This window comes from Bacillus rossius, chromosome 12 (assembly GCF_032445375.1).
Source record: "Bacillus rossius redtenbacheri isolate Brsri chromosome 12, Brsri_v3, whole genome shotgun sequence".
Classification (NCBI taxonomy): domain Eukaryota; kingdom Metazoa; phylum Arthropoda; class Insecta; order Phasmatodea; family Bacillidae; genus Bacillus; species Bacillus rossius.
Genome location: NC_086339.1, coordinates 12,928,957 through 12,955,913, shown reverse-complemented (window position 1 = coordinate 12,955,913; position 26,957 = coordinate 12,928,957). Strand labels below are relative to the sequence as shown.

The following is a 26,957-nucleotide window of genomic DNA, read 5'->3' as shown; positions in this document are numbered from 1 at the left end:
CTTGTAGACACCTGTAGTACCATGTACATTGATTCCACAAGACAAAAGAAGTAATATTTCTTCACAAGACAAAACAATTAATATCTTTCACAAGAAAAAACTATGTGATATCCTTTAATAGTTTAATCATAAACCTCAGTTATTCCCGTGGGAATGACAAAAAAACAAATGCAGGTTGTCAAAAGAAAATAAAATTCGTTTTTTTTTTTTCCAGCAAGAGAGTATTTTAATCAAAGTAATTTATTTTCCAATCAGGTTAGTGTGCTTGCTTACTACAATTTTAATGAAGACAGTACTTCCGCTAAAATTATTATTCAGTGCTAATATAAGTCTAAATACAAAATCTGTACATTTAAATAAATATTAAATAACATTTTGAGATTAAACCATTTAAAATTTATTTATTTAATAATTTACGTACGGCATCGTTTACATAATAAGGCTTGGGCATAACGTTCCTATATAGGTGCTACCAATATTTCCACGTTACAAAATACATAAATAATAATTTTTTTGATATAGGAGATATATCAGTTGTATTAAGATTTTAAAAAGCTTAAAATTAACATTTTCTATTATTACAAAAATTATTTAACCTGTTAAGATAATTCCTAACACTGTTATTTACTAAATGTGTTTGTGCCATGATTTTCAACTAGCGCATCCTAGGAGGTGCGAGGTAAACTAGCCCTAAAAGCTTCCAGTTTCTCGCTCCAGTCCCTGCTGACATGCCTGACATGTGGGATGGCGGAATATAAACGTTGGCTGAAACTCAAGACGTCAGCGGAAATAAATATGCAATGAAGGAAACAAATAGCTATTGAGGAAAGAGTAAATTTTGTTTCATGTTTCGTCACATTATTAAGTCATTGCATTACTAATTAACTGCACTGGATTTAATGTGTTACACAAATGTCATTACCATTATGTGCGCACGGAAATAAAAAATTAAAAAGTAAAAATTGTTTTTATGTTTTATGGAAGTGAAATATGCCACGGTTAACCCACAAACTGGATAATTCACACCCTGATTGTCTGGAGTCTACTGTATGTCTACACTTGATGCATCCTGTCAATGGCTTCCAAAAATCATGAAAAAAATTGACTGTCTAATATTATCTAAAGACAAACAAATAAATAAATGTTTGTTTTTATTAAGCCACAGAAATACACCCACTCACCTCGGATTGTGAAAGTCTTCCCTGCATTAGTCGTGCCATACGCGAACACTAGGCAGTTGTCACCCTGGATGAAGTTCTTCAAGGGCTGCAGGGCACACTCCCTGAATACCTGCGACTGGTCTATGCTCTCTCTCAGAATCTTCGTGAAAACAAACCTGCACAGCAACAAAATACCTAGGTATATCTCCTATGTACCTAAATATACATTTTTTTAAATCCCCAGAGTAATAACTTAAAAGCCACCTAGGGAAAACAGTGATTTAATTTTCTGAAAATCTTGGAATAGCAATCCTTTTGAAGTAAGGAACCTTTTATTTTAACTTTAACCATTTTGTTGTTAAAATGTTACAAATCTAAAGCAGAAAAGTGCTTATTTTAGTTGCTTCTAATGTTCTAATAGTGATTCTCTTTGTCAAACTGTCCTGTCAGCAAACAGCAAGTATACATATACCTAAGGTTGCCTACCAATGCTTAGCAACATTTGATTTTTGCTGCATCAGGAAGGTCCTACATGAACTTCCACTCTATTACTTTTTAAAAAGACTTCTTGTTACCAATATAAATTGCTATAACAATAGTACTGTACCTGCATGTAATTTTTGTGCGAGAGAAAACTAGGCTTTAACTTATGCAAGTTTCGAGTATAGGGTATTAGATGTGTCAAATTCCGTCAAATTAAATTAATAACCCCTGGAAAATAAAAAACCTCTTCCAGGAAAATGAGACAGATAACAGAATCCAGAGTTGGCAATTATAGAAAAAAAGTACTTACTGTTCACTGTGGCGTCTGGCCTGGTCACTTTTATGAGATATGGTGGAGTCCCTCGAGTGGTCAACAAACAACTTTCGGTCATCAATTGCACTGAACAGCTTACCCTGCAATAATATGTCGGAATGAGATTACTACACATTTTAGCTTCCACTTCATGCAAGAACAAAACACAATACCAATAAATATAGATCCACAGACAGTGTAGTTTAAAGATCAACAAAACTTCACTCTGGCAGTTTGTAAAAATTATGTTCATTGTCTCCGTAGTGATTTATTGTTAAGGGCCAGCCTACCTTGGCACACGTAAGATGTGCAGAGATTCAGAAAAAAAAAACATGTAATTTTAAAATTGCTCAAGATATCAGAGTGGGGTCCATTTAAGAAAAGCATTTAAGAATATGCAGACTTTGTAGCAAGAGTCAAATCAAAAACATTCCTTACCCCAATAGCTGCATGCCTTTCCTTACTACTATACTATAAAAACCTACTAGAATTTAATGTGCAATTGTAAATCACTGAAATTCTACAACTCACACATTCCACTACAGTTCAATAAACTGTTTCCTAAAAACTATGAACCATACGTAGCCAAATAAAAGGAAACATACCATGCCTTCATCGCTAGGCTTGATCCTCAAGTATACTTTAACGGCATCTTCAGTCTCCTTGTTGGCCTCGCCAAACTGAAACAGAAGCTTCTGAGGCCGGGAACACTGCCTGAGCCCGGGCCGTTCGCCAGGCCGCAAACTAGGCTCCCTCGGATAAAGGTAAGAAATGTTTGAGCTAAAGTTGAACGCGCTGTTGTCATTCATCTACAAAGAAAGACAAACACACCAGAGTGATGACACATCCAAAAGATAAACCTTGCACACCAAGCAGCAGAGTTGTACACATGGTCCATGATCATCTACACACAATACTGACTAGAATGAAGCTCTTCAATAGAGCAGCAACAAAATACACATGTTGGAAAAACAATAGCCCTTAAGAAAAAGTACTCAATGCCACCAGAATAATTTGCCACATTTCCCACACCAGAATATTCTGATTTGGTAAATATTTAAGTCCTGAAAAATTTTTAATTCCTTCTTCACTCATAATTTGGTGTGTTGTTGCTAAGTGAAAGCATCAATTTGTTCGGAGCAGATATTTACAGACATTCGAAGAAAATTTGACTGTTTTGTAATGTGGTATTTTTTTATGTAAGAATGGCTAATCAGTCTGTTAATGCCTGATAGAAACAGATGACAGTTCCCAAAATGTTGGAGCTGTTTTGTCATAGGAAAGCTATAGTGTTGTCATTGTGTTGTCCATAAAATGTTTATCTTCATCTCTGTGTTCGTATATTTGCTGCATTGTCCAGGTTTTGTTGTCTATGAATTTTAAGTTATTATCGAAACAGTCTTGCCATTGTAAGACCACTGTGTTAGTCAGTGCTGTTACATTTTTTTCATGACTAAATTTCATCCACCGAATTCTTGTGCTGTCTGATATTTAAGTTTGAATGTGTTCATCTGTGCTGTCATCATGTTGTCCATAATACCTGTTTAGATTCATCATTGGGTTTATCTGTTTGACACCAGCTGATTTAGACTTGTTTTCTGTGGTTTTATGTTCACGTTTATTAATTATTTTGCTTTAGTAAATTTTTCCCGTGACAATCAAGGAAAAAATGTAAAAGCATTATGTCCAAGAAATTGTATTAAGTGTTAATATAATGTTGATTGTGGCCAAGACTATAGAACATGATTAGAAAACATTTCAGGAAGTAAATTGTTGTTTGATTAATGACTAATCCCAGCATGCTAACTTGTACTTACAAATGCTAGGAAACCAAAGGCCAAATTAATCAAAATGACAAGTAAATTATCATGATAAAAAAGAAAAGACATAAGTAATTTATCTTTAAATACAATTTTGCTTAATATTTATTAAAATATTTAATTTAAGAAGTTTATCAGTTTTTTGGCAAAAAATACTTCACAAAAAACAAACCTACCTTAAAATAATATGAACCTGATGTCGATTTAATATTTTCTCATAACATAATGTAATCAAAACTACAGGGTTTTCTGTTCTGCTAGATCTTCTAGACGGCTCACATCTACAAAACACTCTTTAAATTCAGAATTCAATTACAATTTTTCAAACCCGGCATCAAAACAAAGTATCAAAATATTACAACTCTGAATTCCAGTTATACAGTATTACACACTCAATAAAGAAACGTGAGTATACAAATCATATTTCACAACATGTCAGTAATAAAACATTAGAATTCTATAAATTTTCTCGAATTAACCAACACTTTTATTTGACCGTTACCAATGTATATGGTCGTTGCCATAAACTTATTTGAATTGATTGTAATTTACAAAAACTAAACACCAACATAAAAAACAAAAATATCCTTTAAATGTTCCATTTCTAAAGACGACCAATACTTTACTTACTAATTTTCGTTAGTCAACAATATTAGAATACAGACATATTGAAATTAGTTCATATAAAATGTATTATAATAGAAATATAAAAATTAACGTCTTACAATTAAAAAAAATATTAATAGTAATAATGTTCTTTTGCGTTCTATTTTCATTATGGTAAAACAATTAACAAAATAAAATAATATTTAGTTTTAAGTGAATATAAAAATTCAATAAAAGTAAACGTGGTCCTAGGTCGTCAGCCACAGTCTTGCTTTTTAAGTTGACATACAATAGATTAATAAAAAAATATAAGTTACATGTATAATGTTGCAATCCTTATACTATATATTACACCGATTTCTGTGTAATTTATTGTAGGAAAACTTGAAAAAGAAAAGATAATGGAATTGTATGATGAGATATTTTACTAACACATAGCATTATACATATGTGGCCAGTACTGATATTTTGAATTATTGGTTTCCATATTGAAAATAACACGATACAGTAGTTAAAAATGTTCCTTGCAAGAAATTAATAGGACACTGCTAATCCCATAAGTTCTAATCATATTCAGCTATTTCTTCAGGAGTGATATCAGACGGAAGTTTGATCAAAAACTAAGTGCTGACGTCGTCCCAACCATGGCCTCTAAGCCCGTGCTCCGCACCGCTACTACAAGATCCCATTTTCGGAGCGCACCCCTAGCCCGGCGGGAATGAGTCAGGTGAGTCAGGTGAGCACCTCAGGCGGACCCCACTAGACTCAAATAAACTTAAGGGCACGAAACCCCGGGGGCTCTACCTCATAAAACAATTATGGAACAAGACATTAGGACACAATTATTAATTCACAGGCATTAAACAAGTGCATCTTAGCTACTTGGTGCGAGCACCGCATGCACGGAGTACACAACGAACCTCATTACCAGTCACCGCGGCCACTGGCCTTAATTAAAATGCCAGTGACAATGATCGAGTAAGATTAGGAGAAATCCAACTAGAACAGTTCACAGTAAGATAAGATGTTACTAAATTTACAGTCGCCAACTTGATGCCACAATTCAAATAATTAAATACTATAAAACAGTTTTTAAGCCTTAAGCACCCAATTACCAGGCGCTACCTTTTAATTGAGCACCTGGAAAGTGTTTTTAGCTTATAATAGAGCAAATTAGATTGATATAAGTTTTTGGCACTTACTCACAAAGGAGGTGAAAGTTTCCCTCCCTTGCGAAGCGGCCATGTTCAGCAGTCTCCAACCACTCCGCGCCAGGTCAAGACATGTGTCCGTGAGCAGCCTTCAACTTTGTTCCACCGATCGTTCACTTTACACTTGATTTAATAACCAAACCTTTTTACTTCATTGCTGCTCACGTAGACTCAGCTTGTATTTCGCGGACCAGGCTTATCTCGACCTTTTCCTCTGAGATTCCGCACCGCATAGCAGACCACGCAATTTGCAACACTGGCCGACTCCAGCCAACACGTTTTTGATAAGACCGCCGCGCATACGCCTGCCGGCTTCAACTTCACGTAAGTGTAGACTAGAATTTAGGGTCACACTCATTGAGCCCTCCTAAGACAATTAACTTTCGGCACTGGCCGTCTCCGGCGAACAGTAATCACGTCCCCGCGAGACTGCCGCGGCAAATTCACTGTGTTATGTTAGGTTCGTGTTTTGTTTTGTAATCAGCGTGTGTTAGTGTTATTGTACATCAGCTTAGACACCGCCTAGCGCATTATTATAGCTTTTGTAGCGGTTCTGCCACCATGTAGTGTATGTGTAGGGAGTACAGCGTACCCATGCATACCACCGGTGAAGTCTATGGATTAAAAGCCAATTTAATATAAACTGTGTCGTCTACGATTATTCTGTACCATTCCGTCTTCCACACGGCCGAGTGGCCTCACAGCCAAGGAGGGAGTCTCAGGGTAGATTCCCAGCCGCGTACCTGGCGGGGCATGCGGGGGCAGAGTACCCGCGACTCATCACTAACGGCCTAGTGTCCCACTAGCTGGGCGGCCCCCCCCCCCCCTTCCCCTAAATCCGGAAAATAACAGCACCGCGATGTCCGTAGGGCCCTTCATGTACTTCCCGGGCCTTTTACAGAGGCCGGGTGACGGCAGTGCATTGCAGTCTTTTGGAAATTAAAATATTTTTTGTGAACGTCTTTGTCAATTGGGTATTTCAATTTTTCTGGTGAACTTCCCGGCTGGATGGATCGTAACGAATTTCATTACCCTGTTGCATTACCTTCATGGGTCCTGCTGTTTTTGCAAGGGCACTTATGGCTTTTCGCTAATGTTACCCCTGCAGTAGATTGAGGGAATTTTAATGTTTTGGCGAAAATTTTATGGTACTGTTTCTCTGTGAGGAGTGTATTGTTCTCGGAGTGGTTTGTTGAGGTAACAGGAAGTTATTGCTTTGCTTGGATAGCATATATGCCTAAGATGTGTGCTTGTGATTAGTGTCTTCGGGGCGCGGTTTTTCGTAGAGTTGGTCTGTTCCCTATTGCTTCAATGCCCTTGGGTCTCTTAACTAGGCATATGTTTAGAAGTACCTGAAACCCATTTTGAGGCAGATTCCATAAATGAACCGCCGTCGTCATTGTCGTAGAGTGTGTTGTATCTGCTACCCGAGAAACGACTGGATTTGTCCGCCCAAAAGGCATCGTCCCTTGTGTGATTCCCGATGTCAGGAAGACCAATATCGGTGGGATTAGTGTCAGTTCGAGGGATATCTGGCGCTAAATTTCACGATGGAAGTCCTGGTGGTGTCTGGGTGGAAGGGCCAACTTCTGTTGATTTGACAGTGTTGGATATGAAGTTGACGTCCCTCGGCTTCAGGTCCCCGTTTTCCCGTTGAAATAAATGTCCTGTTATGCCCGTACTGCCCTCGTCGGAGAGGTGTGGGTCCAGGCCAACGTGGCCGGGACCGGGAAAGGCGGGACCTGGAGGGAGAGTGAAGTGATTGCGAGGAATGTTGGTAGGTTGTCGCAAGCAGAACACGGCATTAACGAATTTCACGAGCCGTCTTTTATTAACGCTTATAAAGTCCTGCCGCAGCCTGGCGGAACCGTCGCGGAACAAGTGCCCTACCACGGCGACACGGACTCCCTGATGACGGGGCGGTTCTCAAATACGTTTCGGCGCGAATCGTAAAGTTTATTAATGCTAGGCTGACCCAGTGAGAAAGGGCCCGAAGACGGAACGCTGTACATACGCGGCCCGTTACGTAATGTTCCGTGGACGGCGAAAAGTTCAGAGACTCGTAGCACCACGTTCGCGTTGTAGAAACTGCCCGCTAGACACGTCTCCCGATGACTCGTAAGTTAACAATGCTAAGCTGATTCGCGGTGGCAGCTCAGCTGCCGTGACCGACTGCGGACTGAGCGAACGTTCAATCCCGAGCGCAACGTGCGCGGCTCGCGGAGCAACGAACACGTCTGTCTCCGCTCGAGACCAGGACGCGACTGCCTCTCCCCGCTCGCCCGCGGGCCGGCGCCCGCGGGTGGCGGGGAGGGAGGGGAAAATCGGCCGGCGTGGGAGAGAGCTCCGTCCCGCGGCGCGCCAGGCTGCAATTACATACTACGGCGAAACACTTCAGAAAAAGTTATTGAATTATTTACAAAGACATACACGAGACATTAATTACACAGCGAACTTGCACAATGAATAATAAATAAAATAAGTTAATTACACACATTCAAATCCCTTAATCGTTTACAAATATATACACACTGAAATAAAAGATAAAGTCACATAGAAAAAACACTCGTTGGCATGCTAGGGCGCACGCGGGTGCGTCCCTGGCCGTCGCACACACTGGGGTTCACTGGGGGGGAAAATAGGCCCCCTCAGGCCCGCGTCGGTGGCCAGGTACGGCCTCTGTATCTGGGAGGGTACGACGACTGTCGTCATATGCCCCCCCTCTCCCGAGGCCGTCCTGGCCCCCGACGCCGACCTAGACCGGCAGCCGCGTCCGCGTCCGGCCACTTGTCTGGTCGTCGGAGCTCGTCACGTCATTCCGTCCGGGTCGGGCAAACTGGGGCAGGAGCTGCATCACGCTGCAGCGTAACCCCCCGTCGGTCGTTTGTCTTACGTCGCGGGGTTTGCGCTGACTCCCCCACTCGTAGTCCCGGAGGTAGTGGGGGGCCGTCTTCTCACGCGTGGACCGGCGCAACGCCGGTCCCCTCCCCGCGTGAGCGGTCATCCTCGGCTCCCCGGAAGGCAAGTCCAGGACCACCTGCTGGGCCCTGTCGACATCGCCCTCCCCACTGAGGAGCCGGACCGTTACCCCGTCTGTCACGTCCTTGCTCACGTCCGTCCCCGTCACCCGCCGTTCCCAGGAGTGGACGTACCTCCGTCCACGTCTCTGGGTAGGCTCCGGCAACGTCACCACTGGTTCACTCAGGTCGACCAGGTCGCCCTGAGCAGTGTTGTCATGTGTTACGTCCTCGATGAGCGGTCCATCAGTGTCGTTGGCGTAGGCGCTGACGTCATCAGGCGGGAGCACCCGGTCCACAAAGCGCTCCAGCTCTGCCATGCTTGCGCCACGCGGACCCCTTCCGCCCCTTCTGACGGGCGTCCGTTCCCCGCCCCCTCTTGCCAGTTGCCAACCACCGTTCCCCTTTTGCTGTCCCCCCGTAGGAGGCTGAGTCGGTGTCGTCGTGGGGGCCCGTCCATGTGTCGTGCCCCAGGTGTCGTCGTCCCTGTCAACATTCCTGCCAACCCCCCGCAGTGACTTGGGGTGGGCGTGTCCTCGTCGACGTCCCTGATCCGGCTCCGGTGGCGTCACCCCGGGGTCACCGAGGTCGACCAGGACTCCTACTGCGACGTTGTCATCGGTCCTGTCCCGTGTGTCACCGTCCCCGTCAGCGTTCTCGCCTGCCACTCGCCGTGACCCGGGGTAGGCGTGTCCCCGTCGACGTCCCTGATCCGGTTCCGGTGGCGTCACCACGGGGTCATCGAGGTCGACCAGGACTCCTACTGCGACGTTGTCATCGGTCCCGTCCCGTGTGTCACCGTCCCCGTCAGCGTTCTCGCCTGCCACTCGCCGTGACCCGGGGTAGGCGTGTCCCCGTCGACGTCCCTGATCCGGTTCCGGTGGCGTCACCACGGGGTCATCGAGGTCGACCAGGACTCCTACTGCGACGTTGTCATCGGTCCCGTCCCGTGTGTCGTCGTCCCTGTCAACGTCCCTGCCAACCCCCCGCAGTGACCTGGGGTGGGCGTGTCCCCGTCGACGTCCCAGGTCCGGCTCCGGCGGTACCACCACAGGGGCGCCGAGGTCGGCCAGTACACCTTCGGTGACGTCATCCTCGGCCTCGTCACCGTCCACTGGTCCGCTGTCGTCGTGGTCGTACTCGTCGTGCGGGTCGCCTATCAGTCGAATGTCGTCCCTGTGCACCTTAGTTGTCCGTCCGTCGGCGCGACGCACGAGGTACGAGGTGGTGCCCAGTCTGTCTACGATCTCCTGTGGCCCCGCCCACTTAGGAGCCAGACTGGCGCAAAAGCCCCGCTCGCCAGCCGACAGGTGATGACACTTAACAAACACCTGCTGGCCAGGCTCTAGTCGTGCTGGGGGCTGGTGCGTCTGCGGCGTACGTCTAGTCAGGTAGTCAGCTTGGCGACGTCGGGCGTCTTCGCGCAGATCGTCCGTGGTCATGTTGTGCAAGTCGGGGGTTGCGCGCGCTTCCCCGGGCAGGGCGAGGTTCCGGCCCTGCACCAGTTCAGCGGGGGAATGGCCCGTGACCGCGTTCGTCCGACGGCGCAGGCAAAACAGCAGCGTCGGCAGGTGCAGGTCCCACTTGGTGTGGTCCTCGTCCAACCGGATGCGCAGCTGAGTTTTAATGTCCTGATTCCGCCTTTCGGTCGGATTCGCGCGCGGATGGTAGGTGGGCGTCGTGTGATGCTCCACCCCCCAACCCGCGCAGGACACTCGCCAGCTTCTCCCCGTGAACTGCACCCCGTTGTCCGTCAGCAGGACCGCGGGGTACCCGTATCGCGGGAAGAACTCGCGCTCGAGCAGGGCAATCACGGTGCCGGCCTTCACGTTTGGTACTGCGAACGCCTCCGCCCAGCGGGTGAAGACATCCGTGACCACAACAATGAATCGCCGACCACGGGACGTGCGAGGATACGGCCCCATAATATCCACCGCCACAGTGTGGAAGGGATTCCGGGGCCGTCGTGGGACCTGCTGCTCCCTGCCGTCGGGTCGCCTGGACTTCCGCTCCTGGCAACGCAGGCAGGCCCGCACGTAGCGTCTTACTTCTGCCGCGTCGCCAGGCCAGCGGAACGTCCGTCTGACCTCACGCAGCGTCTGCTCCGCGCCCGGGTGTCCCGCCAGGGGGTGGTCATGCAGGTAGCTCAGGACCCAGCGCCTGGCCTCGGGCGGCACGTGGGTCCGCCACCCGCTCGACCTGTGAGCCCCCCTGGTCTGGAGCACCCCGTTCAGGCTCCGGCAGCCCGGTATCACCCCCTCCCCACACTCTGTCAGTCGGGTCCGGGTGTCGGGGTCCCGGAGTTGCGCCGCGTGGACCCACGCCAGCAGGTCAGTCATAGTCTCGGGTCGCGCGTCAGGTGCAGGAGCAGTGGGGCTTGTCAGCGCGTACAACGCGCGCGGTCGCGGCACCGAGTCCTCTACCCCGCGCTCACGCTCAGGGAGGAGCACTTCCTCCCAGCCCTGGTCGTCGTGGAACTCATTCTCAGGGTCCGGATTCCGGGACAACTCGTCGGCCAACTGATTTTCACGTCCAGGAATGTGCTCGACCGTGAACGAGAATTCCTGGATCAGCATGGCCCACCGAGTGAACTTAGACTTCCGGCCCTGAGCGGAGTCCAACCAGCGGAGGCATTGGCTGTCGGTTCTCAGCGTGAATGAGCGGCCCTCGACGTGGTGACGGTACCTCTGTAGGGCCCAGACCACCGCAAGGCACTCTTGCTCATTCACGTGATACTTCCGCTCAGCCTGCCCAAACTTGGCGCTGGCGTACTCGATCACGCGCCTCTCGCCCCGGTCATCCATCTGGTACAACACCGCCCCCATCCCCTCCTGACTCGCATCCGTCTGGATGAAGATGGGGCGGCTGGGCACCAGGCGTGAGAGCGTGTGACAGTTCCTGAACCGGCGCTTCACCTGTCGCAAGGCCTCGTCCGCGGCGGGGGTCCACCGGAACTTAGTCTTCGGCGACAGTAGGTCCGTCATCGGGGCCGTCACCGTGGCGAAGTCGGGGACGAAGGACCGCAGCCAGTTGAGCAGCCCCAGCAGCTTCTGGAGCTGCTTCCTGGTCTTCGGTGCCCCCTTTCCCTCTATTAGCTCCAACTGCTCAGGTCGGGGGCGGCACCCCTCCGCCGTCACTATGTGTCCTAGGAACTCTATTTCCGTGGCCCCAATGTGGCATTTCTTTGGGGCGCACGTCAGTCCGTGTCTGGCCATACGTTCTAGCACCAATGCCAGATGGTGCGCGTGTTCCTCCCACGTCCTGGACCAGATGATAACGTCGTCCAGATAGGCACTGGCGAACTCACCAATGTACCCATCCAGAACACGTACCATCAGGGCCTGGAACGTGGCAGGGGCGTCCATGAGACCAAACGGCATGGCGCAGAACTGGTAACGTCGACCGTCTGGTGCCGTAAATGCCGTCTTAGGGCGGTCCTCCAGACATACCGGCACCTGCCAGTAGCCTGATTTTAAGTCTAGTGTCGTGAAAATAGTGGCGTCCCCCAGTCCTGCCAGTGCGTCTGTGATATTGATCTGCGGGGGCGGGGCGGGAATGGTCAGTTTGTTTATCGCCTTGAAGTTTACGCAAAAGCGTAGACTTCCGTCTTTCTTGGTGGCCAGCACCACCCGTGAGTTATACGGGGAGGTGCTGGGTTCCACTACCCCGTCACGTAACATCTCGTCAATTTGAGTCTGTATGGCCTCCCGTTCCCGGATGCCAAATCCGTATACCTTCTCAAAGGGAGGGCGGTGCGGTACCATCGGTATCCGGTGCTCCGTCACGTTTGTCCGTCGTAGCCGGTCCGCGGCCGCAAATACCTGTGCCTGAGAGGTGAGGACATGGTTGATGACATCGACGTACTCCTCTGGAACACCGTGCTGAAGGTCTTCTAGGCGAATGACTGACTGAGGGGGACTGGGGGGAACCTGGTGCACGCCGTACACCGTCCAGCGCCCCTGGGTGCCGAAGTGCATCCGGCCAGCTCGTACTTCCACGGTGGCGTCGACCTCGTGCAGCCATGGGACCCCCAGAATCAGCCCCTCGCGGAGCTCGGGGACCACCCAGGCCTCGACGTGGCTAACGTGACCAACGATGCTCATTGTTACCTGAGTGATGCCCCCTGCTGCAACGACGGCATCCCTGGTGGCCAGCTGCACCAGCTCCCTCCGCGGTGTCACTGCCTCCGCTCCCACCAGGTGGGCCGCGATGTAGGTTCGGCTGGCGGCGGTGTCCACCAGGGCCAGCATCTCCCGCCCGTTAGCGCGGACAGGAATTCGCAGCAGCTCCGGCTCCTCGGGGCCGACCTGCCCCAGCTGTGCAGTCGTCTGTCCCCCACCGCCCCCGACCACCTGGCCGTCCGGGCGTGGGGAACTCGCGGCGAGGTCCGCGGCTCGCTCCGGCGCCGACGTGTTGACGTTCCGGTGGTCCACCTCGTCGACGACAGGTCGACGAGGCGGCTGGTCCGGCCCTGGTATAACCGGCCTCAGGGCCGCGGCGGTGGCGCCGGCAGTCAGCTGTCCCTGCCCGGAGATGGCCGGCGGGACGCCTGCGCTGATGCTCTGATTGTCCACCCCGTCGACGGCGTGTCGACGAGGCGGCTGGTCCGGCCCTGGTATAACCGGCCTCAGGGCCGCGGTGGTGGCGCCGGCAGTCAGCTGTCCCTGCACGGAGATGGCCGGCGGGATGCCTGCGCTGACGCTCTGGTTGTCCACCCCGTCGACGGCGTGTCGACGAGGCGGCTGGTCCGGCCCTGGTATACCCGGCCTCAGGGCCGCGGTGGTGGCGCCGGCAGTCAGCTGTCCCTGCCCGGAGATGGCCGGCGGGACGCCTGCGCTGATGCTCTGATTGTCCACCCCGTCGACGGCGTGTCGACGAGGCGGCTGGTCCGGCCCTGGTATACCCGGCCTCAGGGCCGCGGTGGTGGCGCCGGCAGTCAGCTGTCCCCGCAGTTGCCTCGGCATGGGGACAGCTGATGAGGAGTAGTCCCGTTGTCCCCTGCTTCCCGGCGGCATACAGGACGTTAGTGCGGTAGGCGCCGGTGGTGGTCGACGTGTTCTGTCAGTTACTGGGACTGCCGGTGGCTGGCGGGCCGGGGAGCGGCACCCAGTTGTCCCTCCGCCCCCGGTCCTGCGTTTCCCGCCTGCGACGTGTTGCCTTCGCGCGCCTCCTCCCACGCGGCTCTGGTGGGGCAGAGGCGATGCCAATGGTACGCGTCCGGGCAAAAACGGCATCGCGGCGGACGTTCGTCCCTCTCTCTCGTATCTGTCCGCTCGTGACGTCCTCCTCCTGTCGCAGCTGGTTCCGGGCGTTCCCTGGTGCCACCGCGGTCTGTTGTCCTGCGCGGTCCCGCGCCGCCGGCGTAGCTCACCACGGTCAAGTCACTGTCCGTGACCTCTGTGACGGTGACCCCTCGCGGCCCCGAGCGAGCACGGGGAGCTCTCGCGCCCCTGAGTGCCGTCCTCCACTGCGACATGTCACGTTCGATCACGCGGGCGAGGGCCACGAACTCCTCCGTGTCACGACCAGCAGCCGTCCTCATGAAGGGGCGAAACTCTGGCAGCAATTGTTCGACAATGGTTGGCAACGCCGCACTCACGTCCCCACTTGTCCCCAATCGGCGGAACATGCGTAACTTCTCGTAAATGAACTGCTCTGCACTCTCGTCCTCCTCCTGGTTTCGGCAATAAAATGTCCGCAAACACATTGCCCGCGCCTGATCGTTATCAAACCTAGTTTTGACTTGGCGCACAAAATGTCCCCACTCGGTATCAAAACTCCCGGCCATTGACCACCAGTTCCTTGCCTCGCCGCGGAGCTGTCCCGCCACTCGCGGCGTCCACTCCGCCCGTCGCACTTCGTACAGTTTTAGGAGGTGTTCACACTCCCGCAAAAACTCCCGCGGGTCCTCGTTGTCTTTCCCCGCAAACTCTGGCAACTCAAACTGCGTGCTCACGTACCGCACTACCGGCCCATCTGCGTCCGCGTGCCTGTCCCCCTGTTCCCGTTTACTGTCCTCAACTGTGCTGTCCGTGCTGTTTGCGCCCTCGGCCGCGCCGCCGGACCCGCAAACCTCGTTTTTTACGTCCATTTTCGCGGAGTCTCCCTCCTCACACAAGTCCGTTTCGAAACTGATTAGATCGTATCTTTCTTGTCCCGCCTGTTTCCACGCCATCCTGTCCTCCTGTGCTACTGATCCGCGGATCGTGAACACAATCTCCCCCAGTAATACAATACGATCCTCCCCAGCGCGTTATCTTCAGTCCGGGATACCGCTGCACCGCCGTCTTGTATTTCTGTCCCCCACGACGCGCTATCTCTCGCCGAAACGTCTCGTGTTCGCGCCGTTCCCGCGCTGCGTTATCTCCCGCCGGCGCGCCGGCGCGACGTCTCGAATTCGAGCCGCTCCCACGCCGCGCAGCCGCACCTGCTTCCGTTCTGTCCTGCACCTGCGCGCTTGCGTGCGCTTGCGTGCGCTTGCGTGCGCTTGCGTATGCTTACGGCCCCACGTTGGGCGCCAAATGACGTCCCTCGGCTTCAGGTCCCCGTTTTCCCGTTGAAATAAATGTCCTGTTATGCCCGTACTGCCCTCGTCGGAGAGGTGTGGGTCCAGGCCAACGTGGCCGGGACCGGGAAAGGCGGGACCTGGAGGGAGAGTGAAGTGATTGCGAGGAATGTTGGTAGGTTGTCGCAAGCAGAACACGGCATTAACGAATTTCACGAGCCGTCTTTTATTAACGCTTATAAAGTCCTGCCGCAGCCTGGCGGAACCGTCGCGGAACAAGTGCCCTACCACGGCGACACGGACTCCCTGATGACGGGGCGGTTCTCAAATACGTTTCGGCGCGAATCGTAAAGTTTATTAATGCTAGGCTGACCCAGTGAGAAAGGGCCCGAAGACGGAACGCTGTACATACGCGGCCCGTTACGTAATGTTCCGTGGACGGCGAAAAGTTCAGAGACTCGTAGCACCACGTTCGCGTTGTAGAAACTGCCCGCTAGACACGTCTCCCGATGACTCGTAAGTTAACAATGCTAAGCTGATTCGCGGTGGCAGCTCAGCTGCCGTGACCGACTGCGGACTGAGCGAACGTTCAATCCCGAGCGCAACGTGCGCGGCTCGCGGAGCAACGAACACGTCTGTCTCCGCTCGAGACCAGGACGCGACTGCCTCTCCCCGCTCGCCCGCGGGCCGGCGCCCGCGGGTGGCGGGGAGGGAGGGGAAAATCGGCCGGCGTGGGAGAGAGCTCCGTCCCGCGGCGCGCCAGGCTGCAATTACATACTACGGCGAAACACTTCAGAAAAAGTTATTGAATTATTTACAAAGACATACACGAGACATTAATTACACAGCGAACTTGCACAATGAATAATAAATAAAATAAGTTAATTACACACATTCAAATCCCTTAATCGTTTACAAATATATACACACTGAAATAAAAGATAAAGTCACATAGAAAAAACACTCGTTGGCATGCTAGGGCGCACGCGGGTGCGTCCCTGGCCGTCGCACACACTGGGGTTCACTGGGGGGGAAAATAGGCCCCCTCAGGCCCGCGTCGGTGGCCAGGTACGGCCTCTGTATCTGGGAGGGTACGACGACTGTCGTCAAAGTGATAGTAGTCATGCCAGGGTGGTGTGTCCTGGATTGCTCCAGAGATCTTCGTTTGGTTGTGAGATATGGCATTAGGTGTGCATCTTCTGTAATTTTATAATATGCAGGGTTTCATATGGCCTAAGAGCAGTCCTGAGGTGGAAAGCCTTGTAGAAAAGACATGGTTTTTGTCTATTCGTCTTGAAGTGTTGGTGGTACAGTGACATGCTTGTTTCCAGACATCGGGGTTATTGTCACTATTGATGTGCCTTAGGATGACGACACTGGAATTGTCTGGCAGGCTTTGGATCGTACGACCTGATCCAAGAGAGAGAATATTGTGTCATGAGAGAGTTTCTTTTTGAAGTGAGTCATGGGTAACATTACTTACTTTTGATCTAACAAAGCCTTGGCCTTTAGCGCAGACACAGCTTTTAAGACCTGCTTACTCGAGTCCGCATTACATGCACTAGTCACGCTAATTATACTTATGCATCGTCTGGATTCGGTCGATGACCTCTGTCCTTCCCCTGTACGTTGACGCCGTCCCCGCTACCTCAGATTATATAGACGTGATTTTGTTAGGTTCGTGTTCTCAGGGAAGGTTCGGCCTTGTGGCTAGAGGTAGGGGTCAACGCAGTAGGGCCCCCCGAGCTGTTGAGGCCACTCGGGACGCCTGAATAATAACACAAAACCTCTTCAGATAGTTGGTGAATTTAATACGGCACAGCCCAATACATGGTGCTGCCCGTTCTGGCCGTAACGGTTTGCCCGACGCGACTAGTCACACGTGCAGCTCACTTCCTCAGTGGCGGCTCACGATTCTTATGCGCGTGAGGGGCAGACTCGTATACGTGACGCGAAAGTTACAAAAGACACTGACATGGCACACGATATTTTGAAGCACAATACACTACACTAATACCTAGCTCTGGATAAACTGGGCTAGCAACACGTAGGCCCGTGTCTCCGGCGACTCTACGTGGTGACTAGGTGTGTCCCAGGGACTGAATCGTTATTAAGTTGGATGGCACGTGTTGCCTGCTGGCTGCCCCGTGCGGGCCAAAACTAAGTAGCCTGTAGGCTAGGTTGGGCGTGAAGCGCCGACGTACAAACACATACTCTCCCCACAGTACTTACGTATGACGTAAAACACTCATCTCGGAGCACTGATTGAATTAAGTTAAGTACCTCATGGTAAATTTAGGCCGACCGCGGAACTATACAAAAGGTTGAAAAGAAATTACACTATGGAAAACTACATGTCGGTGAATGCAAAGGTTGAAGGTTCCGCGTTGCGCGCAGGCTGCCGGCCTGGTTGAGCTCTCGAAGGACACTGCAGGTGTCGCCGCGCACGACCCCCCTCCCCCGCCAGCCCTCCCGCGGAAACGTGTGAATTTCGCGGGAAACTGAACCGGCCAGGTTCGGGACAAATCGCACGGTGAAACATGGTTTTGCAAAGACTGAATTATTAATTAATGAAAAATAATGTTTAATAAAATCCTGTGGAAAAACATAATTATAACAATTTGTTGTAGTGCGGCGGATGGATATGCCACACCCGGCCGGATCCTTCCGCCGGCGCAGCACTCGTTGCACGGCGATCGCCTCGACGCACGCACTACACTTAGCTGCGCGCACGGGCGCGTTCGGTGCACACGCTTCTAGGAGACGTTGATGAGGCATAGCGGTCTATGCGACATAGAGGAGCATTGGCGGTCGGCGTCAAAGTGATGAGGGAGTCCTATTGACCTTGTCCATTCCTGACTGCGGCCAGACAAAGACTTTAATTTGCGGCATGGTGAGAAAAAAAATGGCACATGGTCATAACCTTAATTGAAACCAGGCGCAATACTAGAGCGAGGTATTTTCTTTCACCACTTCAACGTAACTGACAAATTGAAAACAATTTTAAGGCATTGTTATAGATTAGGCATTTAAAACACCCAAACATATGAAAAGTTAATATTCAGGGAAAAAATTTAAAAAATTGATACGGAATTAGGACTAATATATTGTTAAATACAAACTCCCATTTAACACGATGTTATTAATGGGTTCCACTACTTATTTCTTTGTTAGTTCGCTAGCCGCCGCGAGTTTCACTAAGCTGACGATACATGCGAAGGCTTTGTAACTCCATGGAAATATCCCTACGTCTCTTCATGTTGGGAGTCACGGAAAAGATATCTATGCACAATATTTTTATTTGTTTACTTTTTATGTATTTGCATTTTAGTGTGATATCAAATTATTATTTGAACTGCTATGCTAATGTTTTGTTAGGAAATTTTGATACGCATTGTTAACAAGAGCTTGATTGAAATGAGAAGTGCAAAATTGAATGTTGACAAATATAGGACAGAGTTTGAGTGCGACGAACACTGGGAACTTAGAAGAAAATTCCTAATAGCCCATCGTGACAAATTTTCTGAAGATGAGTTAGTTTGTTTGGCACAGACCTTTACCAACATAGAATTTTTAGGATGCAGGTACGTGCGAGAGAACTTGTGGTTGAGAGATCACAACATTCCCGGCGGGATCAAATCAGCATTTTTCACATTTTGTGAACGTAGTAAAATTTTAAGTTAACATTCTAGTGTAGCGGCTTTTCCTTAAATAAAATAATAAAATTCCGAAAATTATGTTTTCGAACACTATAGACGTACTTATATTTAACCCTAAAACAGTGTTTGAAACTTCATACTGGATTTTGAGAAATTCTGGTTATAGATGAAAAGGTGTATCCGATGCAGTGACGCAGCCGCCGTTATGTTGTGCGCAGCCGAATTGGTATTCCACGAGAAATATCCCAATTCCTACTGTCACTGCCCTGCTGTTTACTTTTTGCTAGCTGTAAAATGATCCTTTGGTTCTCCAGAAATTCCTTTGAATATAGCGTATCCAACACTGTTATCAAAAAGACAGGAATCTTTAATGTCCAGGGCCAAGACTTTTCCACCCCTAATTAGTTTTCCGTACTAATTTGGCACAATTAGTGTGGAAAACAGTCTGGGCTACGCTGTATTACAAAATATCTCTTGAGAACCACAGGACTAGGTTCCAGCTAGGATCACATACAGTAAGGCAGTGACAACAGAATCTCTCCTGGAAAACAGTCTTGGCTGCGCTGTTAAATCCCAACATATATTTACGTCACTATAACAAGCACTGACAGCGGCTGTGTTAAATGTACACTCAACCATAATTAGTTAGTCTTTAAAGTTTCTATCATGATAAGACCCATTAAATTACATATGGAACTATTTTCTGTAAATATACCTGGATTGTGTCATAATTTTTTGTATTTCTGGTTTTTTCCCAGCCATTCATTCTGTGAGGGAACCTTTAGAGTGGTTGGAACTAAGTTTTGGTAAAATTATTCCACAACAATAATAAGTGTAGTTTACGGGCCTAGTCTCGAATACTTCCGAAACATAAAGTCAGGTGATATTTATGAGATTATTAAGGTGTATTGAAGTGCACCTGTGGTGGGCAGTGTGGAGGTGTGACGGACAGTGTTGACGTGCGTGCAGGTACCCGGAGAAGACGATGCAGAAGGTGGCCCAGCTCGCCCAGGGGGTCGTGGACGAGTACAGGGAGAAGCAGAAGGGCCGGCTGCAGAGGACGTTTGTGGCAGCGTCAGACGCAGCGGGCGCCAAAGCGAAAGGTAGTAGTTACATCTCGGGGGAAAAACACATGTTTTCCTAAATTTTGGTATTTTCAAGTGAATTTCGTGATCGTGGCTTTCGTACCAAGGCTTGTGTCCGGCCTGTTTGTACTCTTTACGATGGTGAAGTGAATCATCTAGCTGGAGGTGAATTTCATTCAAAGTAATGCAGTTTGAAGGGGAGTGTTGTAGACCAAAATATGTCAGTCTGTCGTTCAGCAATTTTTGGTTGTGCAAATATTTTATTGTTCGTTATTTAATATCTGCCTCCATTGTGGCAGAAAGTTAATATATGTATGTATTTATATTTTATATAACTCACTGTATAAGAGAGATAATGATAATTATTTGTAGATTTGTAATCCTTCAAATTGAATCATAATTTTTTTAATTGTAATATTGTAATGATTTCCCAAAGAAAAAAATTATTTATGGCCAACCATTTTCCACTTCAAGTCTTTAGTGATATGATGCCTTAACATATTCAAAAATGAAATAATGAACTACAGAATATTGTTGTAACAATAGGATCCTAACTCCCCATAAAGGCTGGTCCTTAGCTTTATCAAATGCCACAGTCAGGCTTGTTCAATAAGTAACAGATGTAATTTATCTTGTTTAAAACAGTTGGCATGTCACCAAAAAGGACTTGGTATATATTTAGGGCCTATCTGTAGTTAGTTACAGCTGTATTGTAGAGTTCATCTTCCGTACAGTTAGCCAGTTAAGGGTAATTTTTTCCTGCTTCATTTGAGTAAAGAACATAAGAGAAACTAAACTGCTTGACTTTAACATGGGTGTTTGATAATAAGTATAATCATGTGTTGAGTGAAGCAGGTATGGCCACCTCCAGTACAACACCAAAATTTTAAAGCTAATGTGTTTAGTTTATTATTGCAGGCTTGAAGCGCCCCTCAACAGAAGCAACACCTTCTCCTGTTCCTGTGAAGCAAGCTAAGGCATCGATGGAGCAGAGCTCGCCGGTCTTGGTGGACTTGACGGACGACCCGTCGCCGAGGAAGCCACAGGTCTTGTACGGTCCGGAGATCCACAGCCTCGTGTCGGAAAAAGTCCCACTTTTGTCGTCTCGCTATGGGGGCGTGCGCACCTACCACATCACCAAGGAGCCCTTGGAGCTGAAGATAGGTCGCTTTGGGAAACTGGTGCTGGTGGAGAGCAAGGAAATGAGTCCTTACGATATTATCCAGCGGTCCATGAACGTGTGTAATATCCAATTCTCCTTCGAGGAAAAGTTCTTGGCACAAGGGAAAATGTAAGTAAACAATTTCATTATTTGTTATTTTGTGTCTTTTCGACGAGGTCATTGGAAACGGGCATGTGTGCAACAAGTTAGGGGAATTGGTAATAATTGCTTGCAGTTATTTTGGAAAACCACGGAAACCAAATTTAGGGTAGGGCGGTTGAACAAAGATTTGAACATTACTTCTCCTGAATGAGAGGCCTGAATTTTGGGGTTGTGCCACCTCATTTAATCTGTGTTAGTAAACAGAGCAGCATCCACATGTTTCTCGCCGGAGGAAGTGAGGTGATGTAAGGCCAGGTTACGTGCTGATCAACTTCTTGATAGTCTCTTCTGTAAGTCGAACTACGTGAAGGCTATTGCCTGCAGATTGTTTTTGCAGTAAAACCAAAAAAATAAAAAAGAGTTTATAAATTTTCTGGTGGTATACATTTAATAGAAATAAGTAAATAATAAATTTAAATTTGCTTTGGACAGGCAGTTTTTGGACAGTAGTGTTAGCAATGTTACACTTTGTACCTTTGTTCACTATTGTCACCTAAGAAAGTTTTACTAGCCATACTGATACGAACACACGACACTCTTTTCTGGAATGTTGTTCATAGGTACGCACGCATGTAATGGCTGGGTCCCCGTTGGTGCAGTAGCCAAGTGTATGGAGCCCTCTATAATCTTGAAAATACTTTCACCTTGAGCATTGGTATATATTCATATAATTGTAAATCAAATCAAAAAATTATACTTTTTGGTACCTGAAGAACAGGAATGGTAACAAATATTAGATACCTTTAATCTGGCTGTGGTATGTGTAGGTTGGTTGGGAGCATTTACATAGGTGAGCTGGGGCCCAACTAAAGGCTTTCCTAAGAGATATGAAAAGGCTTTTTTGATTTGACAGGTGCTTCAGTGGTTTGCAGACTATGGCAGCAGAATATTCTTATAAAATTACCAAAATAAATACAGTAAAACCCTCTTTAAAAAATTGTACTTAATAAAATTTCCCGCAGATTTTACTTCACTTATAAATACAAACACAACAATTTTGCCCGTAAGTTTTCTCAGTACCTTCAGAAAATTATTAACAGCATTCTACTGTGTTGATACAAGATCAGCTAGTCTGGTGTTATGTGAATGTGTTGGTTTTATTTATTAGTCCCAGTATTGAGCTGCCAAAGACTACATGTTGGTTGGAGGCACTTGTCGAAAGTGACTCACCGTGTCTTGAACAGAGTAACCACTCGCTTGTTTGCGCTGGCTGCGTGCAGCTTCTCTGATGTTGGTGCACCTTCTCTTGTCCCCAGGCGAGTCCGGCTATATGTCAACAATGAGCTGGTGTGTGAAGCAGAAGGTTTGAATACCAAAGTGGCCAGAGAAAACGCAGCCAAGTTGGGTTTGCAGAAGCTGAAAGAATCGTGCTACACCATCTTGGTACGTGTAAAATTGCAGTAATTTGTATGTTGGTGATGATATTGTGCCAGCTGTGATATGGAAAACCGTTTTAGCCTCCAGTTAAGTTAAGCAACCGGATTGGTTGTCAGTTTGTTAGGCGCACGATTCAAGTGGTATGTTAACTCATGTTATTGGCTGGAATTGTTTTAAAACATATGTGATAGTGAACCAAGAGGTAGAGATTAAAAGGAATGCTCTTCTACCATTATGGAGGAAGGACATATATAATTTGGCTTGGCTTATTTTAAGTCTTGACGGATATAGTACTAGGAATACATCCAAGTCTAATACTGTGTAGAAAATTGGCACCGCCATGCCACGCACCTGTCTCTTCATCCTACCTTTTCACATAACATTGCACAACGTTTTGGAACAATAATTATAGCTTCTAAATGAAAACAAATGAAATATATAGGCATAAAAACAACATTGACAGTAAATAAAAATGCTGAAAAATGCATTTCAACAAATACTAAACTGGCAAACAAAGTCAAAATCATTAAAATTATAATGAAATGGCTTTTCTAGATAAAAATAATTGTATCAGAAATTGTTACAAAAATATTCATGTCGATAGAATACGAATGAAACACTAGGTTCTCATGTCCTTGCGTAGTCGGGAAGGGCAGGGCAGTTGTGTAATGCCACAGCCTGTTGTAAGGAGCTGGATCCACTGGTGTTGCAGATAAAGCACAAGGTGTGGGGAGACTCGGTGGTGGACAGGTCGCTGAAAGAAGGGCTGGAAGGCCCACCGGCGACGAGGGCCGCGAGCGAGGACACGCCCCTCTCCGACGACAACGTGGGCAGCAAGCTGCTGCGCCTGATGGGGTGGTCGGGCGGAGGCCTGGGCCGCAGCGCCCAGGGCATCTCCGAGCCGATCAGCGCCCAGCAGGAGCGGGTGGGGCGGGCCGGCCTGGGCCTGACCCAGGGGAACGTCTTCGACGCCCCCCACTTCCGGAGGCAGGCCGGCGCCCTGCTGCGGGACTACGCCGATCGGGACACGGATCACGACCTGGTCTTCACCAGCGAGTTCACCACCGACGAGAGGAAGGTCCTGCACACGTGAGTGGTCTTGCGTGAACGCTTATTGGTAGAGTTGCTGCTTGTATAGCATGTAAGTGCTGACAGGCAGACTAGAACAGTGTGCTTGTATCACGATCGTGAATTGTCATGAACTTATTAAATTTTTTTTTGCTACATGTTCAATTTTAGAGAATTTTAAGTTGATCCTAATTTTTAGTACAAATGTTCCAATTAATAACTCATTAAGTGAACTTTGATAGTAATTTGTTTGTTATTTAACTTTGCCAAATTATAACAGGTGTAAGAAGAACTTTTTCATGATGTAATTGATGCAAGCACTTAAACTCTCTACTGGATTACAACTTTAGTTTAAATAAAGCAGCTTTCTTTTCTTTTCTTAGTGCTGTGTGCAAATAGAGATCAGCAGTTTTACGAAAGTTTCATGTTGTTCAAGTTGGTGGTTGACGGTAGTAGTACGTAGTTAATGGGCCCAGGGTTTTGTTCTGTAATGGTTTTCACGTAGTTTTTTTTTAAATAACAGAGTAGGTATGTTTTTATGTTAAAGACTTAATTAGGACAAACTTGTGGTTTTACAAGAGTTAAAGAAACTTTTGCTGTTCTCTTGTGTCCAGTCTAGCTCATAACATGAAGTTGAAGACCAAGAGTATCGGCAAGAAGGATATAGATCGTTACTTGGTAGTGTCGAAGAGGATATCGTTCTGGGACGAGGCGAAGAAGTTGCTTGCGTCCGGGGGCTCCAGCGACAGGTATGAGCTGATCCCGCCAGTCGTCTCGCTCTAGCCCCGACCGGCTGCTACAAACTCCATCATAGGTGGCTTGACATCAACGCCTACGTCATCCTACTGGAAGTGAGGGAGGCAGGTGGTCACAGACTTGTAATGAGAGGTCACATTACAGCGGGCCCCAACTCTTGTTTCCATCGTGCTGATGGAAATACTTGTGACCAAAACATAAATAAATACAGATTTCATTACTTTTAACAGTTTGTCCAATACTAAGTCATAGGAGAATTCGTATTTTGTGCAATGATCCTGCACCCTCCTGCAATGTGTCAGAAAAGTGTGCAGTGTTTTGTTTCATCTTCAAATGTAGCTCAAAATATTGTTTTGTGCTGAGAACGAAAGTAATCTATTTTTATTAATAACAAAACTGTCCATACTCATATTTAATTTTGTTTTGGTATCTTTCCTAAATTTTTTTTAAAATGTACTATCAAGGTATTAATAATTGTGTAATTAATTCTTTTGTAATTTTGGTCATTGACTCTTTATCACTTTTACTGTCATAACAAAAATAATGTACAGTGGCAAATTGAAAAAGCGTAATTAATAATGGCTGTATTGTTGCTACCCTTAAATTATACACCCCATAAATTGGATTGGAAATAAACATCAATGTAAAATCTGCAGTCACAGCTGTGTAGAACAACTACGGCGTAACTACTCGTCCAGAAGGCAGCAGACTTCCGGCACAATGCACTTCTTTGCTCTACACTCTACCCTTTCCTCCCAGTGCCAGTACAGAGACCCGGCTGTTGGCAGTCTTACTGGCTGGTCTCACTTGTCTCTCCTTTCTCACACACAAGGTTATTAGAGAGGCAAGAAACGACACTGAGGCACGCTGACGGTGGTTCGACACAGCTCGGTGTTTATGCTTATTTTTTATATGTATGTAATGTTTTAGTTTGCTCTTTTGTGGTAAAACATTTTTCCCAAGTGGTCTATCTTCTTATACAAAAATATATATCATCTGTAAAATATTCTTGATAATTATTGTAAGAAGCCATGAAAAACTGACTTAGTGGCAAAAATGAAGACTTTTTTTTTGATAATAAAGCGTAATATACTCCCATTTTTGGGGAAATTTTGTATGTAAGACATGTCACTAAAAAACTTAATTTATGTTTTCTTTGTAAGACTTCTAAATTTTTACAATGAGCCATTGGAAATGTACTTTGTTTTGGACGTTTGCTGGATTCTTCGTTCAGGCCCATCTTTTGGTAATGATTCGGAAGTCCCTCTGAGATACTCTTTAGCAAGTAACCAGAGACAGCAGAACATGCCATATCCCTGATAACATCTTTTGAAGATTGTCTCCTAACTTCTAGAATGTTATCAGCACTGAACTTACACAAGCTAGGCCACTACTCTGTAAGGAATAATGTTGATTTGGGGGGGGGGGGGGGGGGGGATCAGAGGAATATCTGTCCTTGACCTTTACGTGGAGCAGAAAGGGGCAGTTTTCTGTCTGTAGGAAATGCTGGACCTAGAAACCATTCTCTTTACCATGATAATTACTTCATGATGGTTAGGAGTTTGATAATGGTATTCATGAGTGATTTCATATTCAATTCAACATTTCAAATTGAATTTTTTTTTATCTATCGTTAACTACTATATACAGCAAGTGGAACTCAATCACAAAAAATTTTAATAAAAATAATATAACATGTATGAAGCCAAGAATTTATTTTTAATTTGGATTTATTTTCTGCAACATAGTTAATACACATATTTAATTTGTAACAAATAATATGGGAATGTGATTTAAAAAATACTCTATTCTTATATTTATAATCAGTTGGATGAACAAAACTGTTTTCTAAATAAAACAGTGCTGGTTTAAGAAAATACATTTTACTGTATTTTGCATTAATTATTCTTGTGAAATTTTGGGGGAATAAGATTTACTGTATGTATAAATTTGGTTAGAAAAATATTAAACATCTATACATTTTTTGATATTCAATAAAATTAAAAAAAAAAAAAATTGGATTCATAATAGTCTAATGATGGTTTTAAGGGTCTACAAAGTATAAATTTTCCATGAATGGTGCCATGGTTATAAATGCAATGTTGGTCATTCTTCAAAATAAACAGTGAAAATAAAGGTTTGATAAAAGAGTGTAATAGGTGAAAGCACAACATTTCTGGTGTGTTTGCATTAAAATTATTATTGATTTATGTAAATAAGAATAGTTGCTAGCTAATGCGATTAAAACCAATCCTGTTATTTATTTTGTCGCTTGTAGCAGCCCGGGGCGCAACAGGGGGGGGGGGGGGGGAAGGGTATTTTGCCCCCCCTCTGAAACCTTGAAGTGGGGGCATACGGGGGCAAAGAAAGTGCTGTGTAATCAATTTTTAGATAATAAAACTGCTTAAATAGCATCATTTTCCACCTTGAAATACAAATTTTCCCGGGGGAGGACCCCCGGACCCCCCGCTTCAATAGGGGGGATTGATGATTCTTTATAAAAAGGTATATTGCCCCCCCCTTCAGAAATTTAGTTGTTGCGCCCCTGGTAGCAGCATTGTATATTCAACGGT

The 26,957-nt window shown here is 47.0% G+C and overlaps 2 protein-coding genes across 3 annotated transcripts in view; one reads left to right on the top strand and one right to left on the bottom strand.

Annotated features, from left to right (window-relative positions):
- Window positions 1-4,335, bottom strand: part of LOC134537550 (kinesin-like protein KIF20A) — a 57,197-nt gene extending 52,862 nt beyond the window's left edge. Inside the window, exons 1-4 of one of the 2 annotated variants that reach the window (XM_063378111.1) lie at window positions 3,953-4,335; window positions 2,562-2,765; window positions 1,954-2,057; window positions 1,182-1,336 (exon numbers count right to left, since the gene is read on the bottom strand). In XM_063378111.1, the coding sequence (XP_063234181.1) occupies window positions 1,182-1,336; window positions 1,954-2,057; window positions 2,562-2,765 (463 nt within the window). In that variant the 5' untranslated portion in view covers window positions 3,953-4,335. The remainder of the gene's footprint in view (window positions 1-1,181; window positions 1,337-1,953; window positions 2,058-2,561; window positions 2,766-3,952) is intronic. The other variant, XM_063378110.1, reaches the window with a different exon arrangement.
- Window positions 4,336-18,375: 14,040 nt separating this feature from the next.
- LOC134537549 (uncharacterized) lies at window positions 18,376-25,033 on the top strand. The gene is made up of 6 exons (XM_063378109.1): window positions 18,376-18,699; window positions 19,744-19,877; window positions 20,778-21,150; window positions 22,440-22,566; window positions 23,273-23,649; window positions 24,243-25,033. The coding sequence occupies exons 1-6, from the start codon at window positions 18,533-18,535 to the stop codon at window positions 24,409-24,411; spliced, it is 1,347 nt and encodes a 448-aa protein (XP_063234179.1). The 5' UTR covers window positions 18,376-18,532; the 3' UTR covers window positions 24,412-25,033.
- The last annotated feature ends 1,924 nt before the right edge of the window (window positions 25,034-26,957 follow it).

What these genes read in the sequence shown, in the direction of transcription:
- LOC134537549 (XM_063378109.1), top strand. Translation starts at nt 18,533, where the DNA reads ATGAGAAGTGCAAAATTGAATGTTGACAAATATAGGACAGAGTTTGAG. An exon ending in AGCGGGCGCCAAAGCGAAAG is followed by an intron (nt 19,878 to 20,777) that starts GTAGTAGTTACA and finishes TTATTATTGCAG; the next exon opens with GCTTGAAGCGCCCCTCAACA. An exon ending in AATCGTGCTACACCATCTTG is followed by an intron (nt 22,567 to 23,272) that starts GTACGTGTAAAA and finishes CTGGTGTTGCAG; the next exon opens with ATAAAGCACAAGGTGTGGGG.